Source organism: Neophocaena asiaeorientalis, unplaced genomic scaffold (genome assembly GCF_003031525.2).
Source record: "Neophocaena asiaeorientalis asiaeorientalis breed wild unplaced genomic scaffold, Neophocaena_asiaeorientalis_V1.1 scaffold141, whole genome shotgun sequence".
In the NCBI taxonomy this organism is placed as follows: Eukaryota; Metazoa; Chordata; class Mammalia; order Artiodactyla; family Phocoenidae; genus Neophocaena; species Neophocaena asiaeorientalis.
The window spans coordinates 3,471,511-3,486,281 of NW_020174267.1; the positions used below are offsets into that span (position 1 = coordinate 3,471,511).

The following is a 14,771-nucleotide window of genomic DNA, read 5'->3' on the forward strand; positions in this document are numbered from 1 at the left end:
CTGACAGCTCCACCGCAGGCGGACGCAGTCTTGTCTCGTGCTTCCACGTTATCCTATCAGAGAAGGGGCGGGGGCAGCGGCCCCCACAGCCTATCAGCGCGAACCACGACCCCGGCGAGCCCAGTAGGAAAGTGGCCAGGAAGAAGGTGATTGGGCGGCGGCGGCGTTCGGGGCGTAGCCCCGCCCGGGCTCCGCCTACCGCTGCCTTCTTCCGCGGGGCGCCAGCCGCCTTAGGCCTGAGCAGGAGCGGACGGCGGGCGGGCGCGGTTTCAGCGTGAGCGCCGGCGGGGGCTGGTGGGCCCCGCACCTTTGCTCTTCCTCGGCGCCCGCGCCCTCGGACATGGTGGCCCCCGGCTCTGTGACCAGCCGGCTGGGCTCGGTGTTCCCCTTCCTGCTGGTTCTGGTGGACCTACAGTACGAAGGTGAGTCGTGTCCTGCCCCGGCCGGAGGAGCGGGCTCCCGGGCCAGGCCTCGCAGCGCTTCCCCGCCTCCGTCCCGGCACGAGTCTCGGGGCGGCCCGGGCGGTGGGGCGAGAGCCGGGGACTCCGCGGCCTGGCTTGGGCCTAAGCCCGCCCCTGGGCGGGGGCCGGCTCCCGGTTCCGGGTTTGTCTGGGGAAGAGGTGCGGGACCGGCGGGCCGCGGGGCCGGGACAGCGGGTTTGGAGTGAGGAGTGGGGCCAGTGGGGTCGGGGGAAGCGGGGCACCGGGCAGCGGCTTCTGGGGCGTCCTGGGACGCGGAGACCCGGGCAGCCGTCGGCTCCCGGCCTCGCTCGGGACCCTCGCTTGGCGCCTGGGGACTCTAGGGCAGTGGTGCTGGGAGGAGGCGGTAAAGGTGGCCCAAGGGGTTCCGGGGGGTTGGCGGTGGGGAGGATGTCTTGCTGAGTAAGGTGAGGGAGACAGTGTTGAATATTAAAAGTGAGTAACCGTCACCCTGCTCTGCTGTCTTGTGTCTAGAAGTTGTTAGGTTGCAGTCGTTAAGTAGCCGGTGCAGGCATTCAAGCTCCCGGCGGGCAGGGCACTAAGTTTGTGGCTTTGCAGTTCCCAGCCTGTTGTTGGTTCAGCTTTCCTATTACGAGTTCTCTGGAAAAATGTCCCCGTAAGAAGATACGAATGCTTCAGCTTCCCTACGGTCCTACAGTTGGGAATGTTGGCTACTCTAACACAACAGCAAAAATAGAGGGCTGTTCCGTCTTAGTTGTCAGCTTGAGGAGTACGAGTGAAACCTGCAAGCGCTCATTGAACTGACGCTGCTAACTTGGTTACCCTGCGAAATATTCGAGTATAATGACATACCACGTGCACTGACCTATTTTCGTCCCCATGAATAGGCTAGTAGTCAAATTAAACATTTTAATATTGGACTTAATATTAGAGGGAGTGTGGAGCTGAAGTTGGGAATTGTTTATGGTAAAATCCCCTCAAAATTATAAACTTACAAAAAGGAGTAATACTTTCCAATTTTTAGGTGTCATTTATGGCAGTGGTGTTTTTTTTGGAGGGGGGGTTCCCCTGGAGACCATATATTTTGTGGAACCCAAAAACAAGATATATAGTGTGATAACATTGGGACAAAGAATTTGACAGTGAAATTGGAATGCCTGGACCACTTTAATATAGGTCATGCATTCCAGTTCTTTTGCGTTTTCTGATGTTAACACCTCCTGCCTGGTGAAGTTTAGCGTTAATCCCCAGTTGTCATTAATTAATTATGGCCACGTAAGAGAAAGTTGCCTATATTGTGCTTAACGTCAATTATTTTTTAAGTTACACAGGTACACAATTTTGAATGATTTGCTTTTTCCACTAGCTTGTAGACCACCTTTTTAGAATCGCTGTTCTGTATATGATTCTGTAGGACTCATAACACTTCATGTCTCTCCTGTGGTATTTTCCAGAAGAAAAACCTCACCAGAGAGCTTTTTGGTATGGGAGGCATTGGTAACATTTCTCAGAGGGGTGCTAAAGTGCTGTCTTCTTTAGGGTGTTGTCTGTGTAAAGTAGCAGGGACTTGGTACAGGTGGTAGGGAAGAAAGGAAAAAGATCTTACATTTATTGAAGGTCTGCTGTGTGCCAGACACTATCCTGGATACCTTTCTGTAAGCTGTATCTTATTCATGGAGGTATGTGATGTTATTTCTGCTTTACAGATGAGGGAACTGAGGCTCCAAGAGTTTAATTAACTTGGATAAGGTCACATAGCTGTTAACTCTAAGAGCCATAAGTTTAACTCAAGTTATTTGACTCTAAAGTTCATCTTGTGTGTGGGCTGGAAACAGAAGTTAAGTGGTTAACAGCATAATGTGGGCCCAAGCATTTGTAAGTGGTGGCAGCTGAGAAAAATCAGCATTTTTGTTTGTTTCTTTGCTTGCCACCAGCAATAATGAACAGGAAGGTGATTTCCTGACATGTTTAATACAGTGGTTCTCAAGCTTGAGTGTGCATCACCTGGAGAGCTTTTTAAACAGAGTGCTGAAACTTACTCCCCAAATTTTTGATTCAGTAAGTCCAGGTAGGACCTGAAATTTTGCATTTCTAAAAATCACTGGTGAGAATCACTGATGTAATAAATTACATAGCGGAGTTAACTTAGGTATCTGTTATTACACATCTATTACTTTATTTGGTGATGGGGATATAAAGATAAGAAAGAACCTCTGACTTGCATTAGCAAATGGTTAGCTCCTGTTTTCCCAAATAAGTTCTGCCTCTGGGTTCTCTAACCTAAATGTCCTCTGGAGTCATTCAGGACTGTGTGATCCCACTGTTAGGCTTAAGGCTTGGGGAGAGAAGAAATAAATGAGAATGGGTGTGAGAAGAGTGAGTGAGAAACAAGACCTTGCATATGTTGGAGACTGTCGCCAATAATTAGCTTAGCTGGCCTAGTTTTTTCTGATTTAAAATATTCATCTTTTTTTTTTCTAGGCTTTTCTGTTAATGTAATTCAGAGGAAGAAAATATGTGATAGGCTCATGAATTGAAAGGTTAAATCTTTTAGCATCCCTTTTCAAAAAGACCTTTGAAAGGGGGAAGTCCAAAGCACTAGTTTGGGAATAGAATTTTTGGAGCAGAAAGAAAACTTTAGTATAAGTATCTACTTTAGTATTCTCATATTACAGATAAGGAAGCTATTTTAATTCTCTGCTAATGGTGTGTTCTATTTGGTGATTTAAGTAGGAACACAACCTGGGAACCAAACCTTCTTTTATCTCTTTTTCTTCCTTAACATTCTTTCAGGACTCAATTTTTCTTTATTTCACGGAACTGATCTGACTAAACCATATATTTTGGACATTGGGAAAAGAATAGTTAGAAATCTCCTGAGTACAAAAGATGGTGATACTTCTTATGTGAATCTAACTTACTAAAAGTATGTTTTGTGTTCTCTAGGATTTTCTTGACATTATTTAAATATGAAAAGAATAAAGTAGCGAAAACAAAGGACTTTCAGTAATTTATATACAGTAGTCCCCCCTTATCTGTGGTTTCGCTTTTCTTGGTTTCAGTTACTTGTGGTCAACCGTGGTCCGAAAATATTAAATGGGAAATTCAGAAATAAACAATTCATAAGTTTTAAATTGCGAACTTTTCTGAGTAGCATGATGAAATCTCACGCTGTTTCACTTAGGTCATGAATCATCCCTTTGTCCCATGTATCCTGCCTGTTAGTCACTTAGTAGCTATCTGGATTATCAGCGGTATCTCAGGGCTTGTGTTCAAGTAACCCTTATTTTACTTAATAATGGCCCCCAAATGCAAGCTTAGTGATGCTGACAATTTGGAAATTTGGATATGCCAAAGAGAAGCCGTAAAGTGCTTCCTTTAAGTGAAAAAGTGGAAGCCCTTGACTTAGTAAGGAAAGAAAAAAAATTGTATGCTGAGGTTGCTGATATCCACGGTAAGAACGAATCTTCTATCCGTAAAACTGTGAAAAAAGAAAAAGAAATTTGTGCTAGCTTGGCTGTCGCAACTCAGACTGCAAAGAGTGCGGCCACAGTGTGTGTTAAGTGCTTAGTTAAGATGGAAAAGGCATTGTATTTGTCCAGTAAGATATTTTGAGAAGAGGGGACCACATTCACATCCTTTATTACAGTGTATTGTTATAATTGTTCTATTTTATTATTGTTGTCAATCTCTTACTATGTTTAATTTATAAATCAAACTTTATCATAGGTGTGTATGTGTAGGAAAAAACATAGTGTATATATAGGGTTCGGTACTGTCTGTGGTTTTGGTATCCACTGGGAGTCTTGGAATGTATTCCCTGAGGATAAGGGGAGATTCTTATAAACTAAGTATTTTAGCAGATGATCAGATTGCTTCTAGAATTATTTTAAATTCAGTTAATGATATAGGCTATAGTTAGCAATAGTGTCCAAGTCCCAATTCATTTGACTAGTTAGCATTGCAAAGTGCCCAGAAAGGCAGGTGATTAGATTCTGTGGGACAGGGGGAGTTGTTCTGAGATGGGTGCCCTGTAGTAATTAGGCTTTACTTTCCCATATGAAGTTAATTAATTTAATTTCTATTGCCATCGTGTTCCTTTGGTTATTGTCCAGCTATTAATCTTTGTTTCTATGGAAATAATCATGGGAACCCAATCACCTGCTCTTAAGAGCAAAAACGTCATGTCAACCATAAATTGATTTTTCAAGATCTTTGGAATGCTGCTTTTTAAAAAAATTTTTTAATAAGTTTAAAAAATCTGATGAGTTTATGTTATATGGAGTTCTGGAATATGGAGAAGACTCATTTAATCAGTTAGCAGAGGCTTCACTGTAGTGTTCTCTGGTGAGGTATATGTAGTATAGAACTCTTGGTTTTTGCCTTTGAGTTTACAGACTGCTTGGGGACATAAAACATGCTTTGTGAAGCATCCATGTCCTCTTCCCTACTTTCTCAGTGTAGATTTAGCGGTCCATCTTGTAGTCACTCCACTGAAAACATCCTTTAATTTTCTTGCCCCTGTGCTCTTTTGTTTTACTCACCTGGCAAAATTTGAACTGATTAAATCCAACTTGGCCAACTTGTTTGTCAAACCTCACAGCTGAACATGGATGGAGAAAAATGAAGATAACCTTGCTGACTGGTCTCATTTTAAGCATATAATCTCTTTCACATGCACACTCAGTACTGCTAACGTTCCTGCAATTCCCTAGTATGTCTATTGAAAATCAGTGTCTCAAACCTCTTTCTCTTTCCTTAAATCTCCAATTTAAACCCTCCTTTTCTTTCTTCTGTTGCCTCATTCTTTTAGACCTTATCTTTATTGGGAAAATGAAAGCCATCACAGGGCAATTTCCTCTTCTTTCTGCCTCTGAATTTACTAGCCTACTTGCATCTCTACCCATTCTGCTAATTTTCTTATATTAATGGATAAAGCATCTCTATTCCTGGCAAAACCCAGTTCCTGTACTTATGCCCTGGATTCCATTTTCTCTTGCCTTCTGAAAATATTGCTTCTACAGTTATTGTTTTTCTCCTGTATCATCATTTTCTTCCTCTTCTGGGTCATTGACATCAGCACTTCAACATGCTATAGTATTTCCACTATAGTGTTTCCAAAGTTTTGATAGCAGAACTTTAGAGAGTGGTTGGTAGTCTCTACTGCTATATTCTCATCTTCTGTTCTCTTCTCAACCTAATACTCCACTAATACTGCGAAGCCTTACTTATATGACTTCTATTTACTTATATCTCTTTTCATCTTAATCTTCTCCATTGCTAGGCTCCTACCACATCAACTTTACTTGCAAATGCCAAGCTCATTTTTTGACTGTCTTTATTCCTGTTGTTCCTATACTCTGAAGATTTCAGAGAACAGCCAAATGAGCATTCATGTTTCAGTCCTGACATATTATGTAAGAAGCACGGTCTAGGTCAGTTAATACTCTCCCTTTACCTTTTTGTATTTTCTTCATAAAACTTAATATTGTCTTGAATTACCTCATTTGTATTTCTTGTCTGTCTGTTCCTCTAGAATATAAGCTTTATGGAAAACACTCTTGTCTCTATACCTAAAACGTGTTGACGTGAAGTAGATGTGCAATAACTATTTTTAGAATGGATGAGTGAGGTTGACTGTTTTAACTTTTTTTTTTTTTTTGGGTAAGGACCATTGCACACTTATTTTCCAAGTTGAAATTCCTTGAAAAAGGAGTCCCATCACAACATTTATGCCTCCATAGTTAATTGAAACAAAGACTAATGTCCGTTGAAATCGAGCAAACTTGGTTACAATAGATGTTATTTTCCTGGTTTACCCAGGAAGATTTCATGCAGGCATTGTTCATATGTACTTGCTACATAACTACTCAGCCTTTTCTTCCTTTCGGTTTGGCTTTGTATACTAAAACACTTTTTAGGTTAGAGTAATTGGAAAGAGATGCTTACAAGGTCTAGGGTTTCCAGCTCAGTGTATTTTTATTAAAACTGTTTCGTCATTGGTCCTCACTGATGGTGGAATTGCGAAGATAATGAACTTCTTGCTCTTTCTGTGGCCAGATTCCAGTTTCCTGTGTTTCTGTCATGAGACTTTTTTCAGACTCTGCCCCATCTTGCTTTGATCTTGGATTTAGATAGGACCTTTTACAGACAGTACTTTTTTTTTCCCCTTGTGTACCTTTTTAGAATGATCTTAAGGTTCTCCTCCTCCCTGACATTCTAAGTGCTCCAACCTGAACAACCACCCTAAACTTGCTTCTGTTCTGCCACCTGGCCTTGGCTTGAGCCTGAGCATCTCTGACCTTTTGTTCTTGCCTTTTTCAGTCTGGTTGCTCCAGTCTTGATTGTGACTCTCAGCACATCATACTTTTTTTTTTTTTCAGTACGCGGGCCTCTCACTGTTGTGGCCTCTCCCGTTGCGGAGCACAGGCTCTGGACGCGCAGGCCCAGCGGCCATGGCTCACGGGCCCAGCCGCCCCACGGCACGTGGGATCCTCCCGGACCGGGGCACGAACCCGCGTCCCCTGCATCGGCAGGCGGACTCCAAACCACTGCGCCACCAGGGAAGCCCAGCACATCATACTTTTAACCCCTCAACTTTATGTTTCTTAAAATTCTTTATATTTTGCTCTCTAAAATATGACAGATTCTAATACTAACTTCAGTGAAAGAGTTAGCTACTCCACCTTTTTTCCTGTCTATTTTGCTGACCTTTGGTTGATACTTGTCTGTGGAGAAACTTATTGTTTAATTCTGTTCAGGAGATGGCAGGATGTTTGGTTGCCTCATCTCTCAGAATTAGGAGACTGCTTTCATTGTCACTGTCTCCCGGGATGTGGCAATGGAATAAAAAATTATCCATGGCTCAAAATAACACAGTTGAGATTGCAAAAACAGCCACATTTGCAATTTTTAAAGAAACATATTAGTGTCTTTATGAGTCTTTGGTAGTAGTATCAGTTTGATTTTTTAATTGTTATTACATATCTTAGCTTCTATTGTTCTGATGAATTATACATTTAAGAAGGAATTTAGTTACATTCATTCAATAAATATTGAGTGTCCGCTTTGTGCAAGGTACTGAACTAGGTGATAAAAAGAGGAAAAGACCGTTCATTCTCTCCGACTTGCTTTCGATCAGGTTTGGGACTGTGGGGGTTGTGAGAGGCAGGCAAACTGTGAAGGTCAGCTTATTGAGACTGGGGTATTGCGAAGTGAAGTCATGTACTTGTGAGTGGAGGGATGCACAGTATAGCAGGAGCATAGGAGGAACTTTTCCCACCTTCTCACTGAGGTAGTTAGGGAAAGTTTCACAAAGGAACCAGCATTCGAGGGCAGAATCCTGATAGGGGGAGTGGGAGTTTTCCAGGTGGGCAAGTGGGGGAGGCCTTTTCATGGCATAGCAAGTTTAAAGGGATGCAGCATAAGAACTAGTATGTTCAGGAAAGTTCAGCCAGTTCATTATGTTATTGGAGTATAAATTAAGAGGTGAAGGAGTGAGGGGTGATAAGGCTGGACCCACATCAAGGCACCTGATCAAGAAGGGTCTTGTTTGCCTTTAGATCAGAAGGGACTGAGGTTGAATCTAGCCAGCGACCTGAAAATACTGCAGAATTGTTACTAGGAGTGCATCTTGGGAGGATTGCTCTTGCAGTAGCATGGGGGCTGGATTTGGAGGAAGGTGAGAGAAGATCCCGGTTAGGAGGCACACCATCTCTTTCGGGGAGAAGGGGGCCTACACAACCGCCACGTACACTATGGCAAGTTCTGTTATGGAAAAGTGACCAAGATGCACTGGAGGAATAGTAATTCTCCCTGGATGATTGAAATTTTTGTAGAGGAAGTGGTATTTACTTATCACATTATTAAATAGAAATTATATTGGGTAAAATTGTAACATAATAAAGATCTGAGTTTTATTTAAAAGGCACAGAGAAATGCTGGATACCTCTTTTAATCATAGAAGGCAAGAGAAAGTTAGTTTGGAGAGGAGCTCAACCTTTGGGGTGACAGTATACATAACTTTTTGGAGAGATACCACATTACTTTATTTGAAGGAATAGTACAAATGAAAGAATGTAGATGGATGTTTTGGTGCAACTTATAGAAGAGGTAAAGGTGACCCCAACTTGCATGCACTGCCTTGGTGACCAGGAAAGTGACCCTGTGGCCATGGGAAGCCAGCCTGAGGCTCAGCTCTCAGTGTCCCTGTCTCCCAGTGTGTGCTTGTAAGAGAGATACTTTGCCATGCCAGATTTGTGGGCCCCCGTTTGTGCAAGCTGGTGTTATGGTCACCCAGTTCTTCGGATTTCATCTGCTCATTTAGGTAGTGAGTCTCACTGAAATCACACAGGTGGGTATCATTTGTCAGTGAAGTTTGTGCCGTTCCAGTAGGGACTGATTCACACTGTTTTCCAAGTGTAGTGCATGTTCTGTTGCATTCAGCCAGCTTGCTCAGTCGTCATGGTTTAGTTTCTTGGTATCCTGAAGAGTTTGGGATTCAGCCACCTCACTGGTTCTGCAGCTTCATCAGTTTCTCAGCGTATTCTCTCTTCTCATGACACTGCTGAAGAAAATACTAGGCAGTGTCCTTCACAGCCCCACCATTGGGGTCAAAGCAGCAAGACACGGCCAGGTAGACGGAGGAGGCCTAGAGCTCCAGGTGGGTCTGGTGGTTGATGGGGGCCTCCGAGTCCCGGTGGTCGCTCCGGCACACCCACGAGGGGGCCTCGGTCATGGTGGCAGGTGGCCGAGGAGGGGCCTCCAGGGTGCTGTGGGGAGGTGTTGCAGCGACGGTTTGACCCAAGCTCTGTCAAGCCCTGTTGAAGCAGGACACCGCTGTGGCTCTCCGTGAAGAATGTCTGGCTGGGGGCATCTGGACAAAGTACTTCAGGGAACTTCACAAATATGTTCTTGGTTCCCACTAGACTTCAGGCTCCGCTTGTGAGGTTGGAAAGGATTGTGGCTAAAATGTTACATTAAATGATGGGTTCGGTGAGTGAAGCATACAAGGCTTAGTAGCTGTGGAAAGAAAGCTTAGCCTGGTTTATATGGGGAAAAGTTTCCTGAGCTGTGCTGCAAAGAAAGCTAGGCTTTGGAATTGAATCTTATTGTGACAGTTACTGTGAGTCTTCAGGCAGGTTGGGTAACTTCTTTGAGCCTCAGATTCCTCAGTTATAAAAGTATGAAAGATGTTTACTTTCTACGTTTGTTGTAAAAATTAAGTGAAATAAATATACTGAAAGTATCCACTATATAGTAGGTTCTTAATTTCTTTCTGTGTTACATCTTTCCTGTTAGACATTTTCATGACTGGATAAGGAAAGTACTGTGACTAATGGTTTATCTCGTATCCAGATTTCTTACCTCCTCAAGCAATCTGGAATCTTCTATTCAGTACATTGATCTGATCTTCCCTTTTGAGAAAATGTAAATGGGAGATGTTTGAAATCTTGCTAATTTGAAGACTAGACCTTTGCTCCGACATGCTGAGAACACATAGATAAACCCATCAACTTGCCCTAGTAATTAATTGTTCTTACTGTAACAGGCTGGATCCTTCCATAGCCCACACACAGCATTTTCACCATTCTTATTTCCATCCCTAGTTCATTCTCTAGTATCATTTTAACATGGTTTCTGCACACGTTTCTGCATAAGTGATGCACAATCCTTTATATTTTACACTAGGAACTGTAAATGTTTATGGGTGTAGAGTTTATATTAGAATTTACCTTTAGAAGATCAAAATGGACTATCTTTAATTGTTTTAATTTCCCCACCTCTATCTCTTAAAAAGATTTAAAGTAATACCTTATTTTGTGAAATGTTCTACATTTACAAAGGTGGGGAATGGTATCATGAATCCCCCAGTACTAATCTCCCAGCTTTAACAATTTTCAACCCATGAGCAATCTTATTTCATCTATACCTGTGGATTATTTTGGAACATTTCACATGACATCATTTCATTCATAAATATTTTAGTATTTATGAAAGATAAGGACTTTAAAATTTTAGAGCCTGTATCATCTATATTCCCCACAGTGTCTGATTATAATGCTACATCTTTGAACTACAGTTTAACGAAAACGTTTAAGGCAGGGTTACTTTGCTCTTCTTTCCTGACTTATTAGGCTGCTTAATTATAAACTATGTCTCTAGTGTTAACAAATACTCTCTAAAAGTTTTCAATTGCAAGTGATTATTTAATCAGTACATTGTTAACAAAACACATTCCTCAGTTCACTTTCTTTTTAAGCGCATGGATACATTCTTACTAGAAAAAATTAAACAGTACAGAAATACATACTATATCTTCTTTTTAAAGCATAAATGAAATCTGAGTATATTTACTGTAATGAAACTTGCTATCCTTGGTTCACACCACCACAGTCCTTTCCATTCTTTCCCGCCTCTAATCTGTTTTCCACACCGCAGGCACCGCAGGCAAAGTGATCTTTTTAAGCTCCACATCAGATAGTCAGTTCCTTGCTAAAAAGCTATCTAATGACTTCCTTTGCTCTTAGAGTAAAACCCAGATTTCTTACCATAGCCTGCAAGGCCCAGTGTGATCTATATTGCCTGAATCCTCTATCCTTCTTAACATGCTGGGAGCCTCCTTTTGATTCCTTAGAGTTGAGCTTGGCTTTGAGCTTATTTTCTGCTCCTTGCCTGGTCATATTCTGGCATGCTGGAGGCTTCTTGTCATTCAGGACTGCTCTCCCGCCTTTTATGCTTTAACTCAAACATCTTCTCAGGGAGGACTTATTTGACTATATTAAGTCTTCCTCTTCCTTCCCTCTGGCAGAAATGATCTTGTTTATCCAGCTTTTTCTCCACTGCATTCCTACTGCTAGATTAGTCAGTGCATAGACCTTTGGTCTGTTTTTTAATGTGTGTGGCATCCTGTGGATCTGTAAGAGTGTCAATTGTATTCATTTTTAGATTTTTTTTTTTTTTTTGCTCCACTAAGTTTGGTTCCTTAATTTTCTTATCTGGTGTTAGTTTCTTATGGATTGATTTTATGATTAGCTTTGTTTTTCAGAATTGCTCATTGCTAATCTTTGAATTCTGATTGTGGGAGAAGGCCGATTGCCTGTCTGGAGGCTGAGAAATCCCCAGGACCCCTTCCTTTTCCTTGTATCAGAGTTTGGATCCCTCAGAGAACTGCAGCCACCTCTATGGTACATTTCCCCTGAGAGGGTCTTTGGATATGATTTTGCCCACCAATCTAATCCTGTCCTTTTTATGTTTTGAGAATTTTCCCCAAATTTCTGTATTTTAGGTGGCCCTCTTCTTCTTTAAAAAAAATTTTTTTTCCAGCAAGGTTATGCATTTATCTTTTTAAGTGAATTCTCTCATTTCTAGAATTTGAGCATGTTGGGAGGTAGGCTCATGTGCTTAGGTGACTGTCTTACTCTAGTCCCCATGGACTACTTTCTTCAAAAAAAATTTTTTTTTAATGTAAGGGGTAGTTTTTATCAGCCAGTCTTTCCTCACTGAAAGGATTTAAATTAAAAAAAATTTGTTTTTGGAAAAATCTTAAAAATATACCAAAGTAGAGAAAATAGTATCATTTACCACTGTGTACTGTCTGTCACCCAGCTTCAAAAATTACCAGCACCGGGTCGCTCCTATTTCATCTATATTTTCATCCTCCTCTCCAAGATGATTTTGACGTCAGTCCCGTTCTTCACATTATGTATTCTGTAAATACTTCAGTATGTGGTAGAGACTCCAATGTAATGCTGGAAAGTAGCCTCTCTCTCCAGAGTCCATGATTACCTGCCGTCTAGGGGGTCCTCATAAAGCTAAAGGCTGCTGGGTTCTCCTCGGTGCTGTTTTGGGAGAGGCTGCCTTATTCATTACTGTTATGGCCACAGCCTTACATATAGATTTCAGTAACATTTGTTAAGTGAAACATTAATTTCCATAATCTTTGTTATGAAAAGTAGGTTATATTTTTGGATATGGTATGGAATAGGTGGAAACAGGTGACCCTCACATTCTGAATATAATCAGTTTCTAAATCTATTTTGCATAGTGAATTTTCACAGGGCAGGAGCGTATATCTTCATTTTAAGTGGGAAAAATAACAGTACTTTCCCAGCCCACTGAAATCCCCCAACTGATTTCTCCAAATTTTACCCACACGCTCTTAAATAGGTTAGGTATTTTCACATTGTTGCCCTAAACAAATAGGGCTGTGCAGGACCCTGAGTTTTTTGTTTTAAATTAATTTTATTGAGGTACAGTTGACTTAAAATGTGTTAATTTCTGCTGTACAGCACAGTGATTCAGTTATACATATATATATATACACACACACACACACATTCTTTTTCATATTCTTTTAGGGTTTATCACAGGATATTGAATATAGTTCCCTATGCTATACAGTAGGACCTTTTTATTTATCCATTCTATATGTAATAGTTTGCATCTGCTAATCCCAAACTCCCACTCCATTCCTCCCCCAGCCCCTTTTCCCCATTGGCAGCTACAAGTCTGTTTTCTGTGTCTGTGACTGTTTCTGCTTTGTAGATAAGTTCATTTGTGTCATATTTTAGATTCCACATGTAAGCGATATCATATGGTATTTGTCTTTTTCTGACTGACTTCACTTAGTATGATAGTCTCTAGGTCCATCCATGTTGCTGCAAATGGCGTTATCTCATTCATTGTTATGGCAGAGTAGTATTCCATTGTATATCTGTACCACATCTTTATCCATTCATCTTTTGATGGACATTCAGTAGATTGTTTCCATGTCTTGGCTGTTGTGAATAGTGCTGCTGTGAACAAAGGGGTGCATTTTATCTCTAAATTATAGTTTTAGGGCTCCAAATTTTTGAGACCACCAAGTTAAAGTTTCCTCCTTCCCCCTCTCCCTTTTTCCCTTCCTCCATTGTACAGAGGGCTCCAACAGGCAGCCAAGGTAATAAAACACTATACAGAAACTGCAGACCAGGAATAGGAAAAGCAAGCTGCTTTGTTTAGTAGGGTAAATAGTAAGGTAAAGTGCATTTCATGTGGCTTTTTGCTCTGTTCGATGAAATCAGGAATTCACTAGCTTTTGATGACTGAAATAGCAGGCAGTTGCTCAAGTAGTCGCTCTGGGTGTCTTCCTGGACTCCTGCTCTTTCTTCACTTGACCTCTGCATCCAGACAGTTGACATAAGTCACAGGTAGTCGTCTTTTTCTTTCTCTTATTTTTCTAAGCAGTGTATTCTTCTCTGTTTCCATTGCTACTACTCCACGGTCAGGTCAGCATCATGTCGCCTGGGTTATTGTAACAGAGAGTTTATTGGTTTCCCTCGTCCCTTCTGGCTGTTTACTGGAATCCTCTAGCAGTGAAAGTGACCCACTCAGAGCAATGAAGTCATGATGGAGAGGAGAGCTGGCTGAAATCCTGGACTTGGAGTTCTCTGAAAGCCTCATTAATTTTGAGCTCTGGGCTTCTAAGTATGATGTTCTTTGTGTTTGGAGTGCTGGTTTCTCTCTTCAGCCTATTCCCACAGGTCCATCCTCCCCATTTGTCCGTCAGGTTTCAGGGGGGACCTCGGGGAGACCGCACCCCCCACCTCACCCCCAGCACTGTCCCGTAGAACTTTCTGTGATGGTGGCAAATGTTCTGTATCATCCTTGCTGTCCCACACACTAGCTGCTAGCTATCCAGCATTTACACTGTGACTAGTGAGACTGAGTAGTTGAATTTTAAATTTAATTTTAACTACAGGTGTTAGGCGCCTTCACTTGTGCCCTCACAGCACCCTGTGTGTCTTCCTCCCATCCAAACACTTACTGTAGTGTATGTTTTCCCAAAATTTTGTTACTAAACATTTTGCAAAGTTGAAACAGTTTTATACTGTCCAGTCCTATACCCATCACCTAAGCTCTATCATTAGTGTAATTAGTATACTTGGTTTTTGTTTTCTTTTGGCTGCGTCGCGCAGCACGCGGGATCTTAGTTCCCCGACCAGGGATCGAACCTGTGCCCCCTGCATTGGGAGCGCGGAGAGTCTTAACCACCGGACCGTCAGGGAAGTCCAGTATGCTTGTTTTTAACACATATCCATCTGGGCATTTCTCTATCCATCCATTCATTAATCCTTTTTTAAAAAATGTTTTTCAAAATAACATCAATACACAGGTCTCTAAATACTTTAACATGCATATCATCAGTAGTTTTGGGGGGGGATTAAAATTTATATACAATAAAATGTCCACTTTGTCCAAACATAAATCTGCTGGGCTTTGATAACCGCGTGTGCCTGTGTAACCCTGGCCTCCACCAGGGCTCGAGCGCTCAGTGCCCCGGAGAGCCCC

General features: G+C 41.8%; 1 protein-coding gene across 1 annotated transcript in view; it reads left to right on the forward strand.

The window, feature by feature from the left end:
- Window positions 1–222: 222 nt before the first annotated feature.
- Window positions 223–14,771, forward strand: part of DNAJC3 (DnaJ heat shock protein family (Hsp40) member C3) — an 86,989-nt gene continuing 72,440 nt past the window's right edge. The window contains exon 1 of the mRNA XM_024755267.1: window positions 223–422. Coding sequence (XP_024611035.1) covers window positions 341–422 — 82 coding nt within the window. The 5' untranslated portion in view covers window positions 223–340. The remainder of the gene's footprint in view (window positions 423–14,771) is intronic.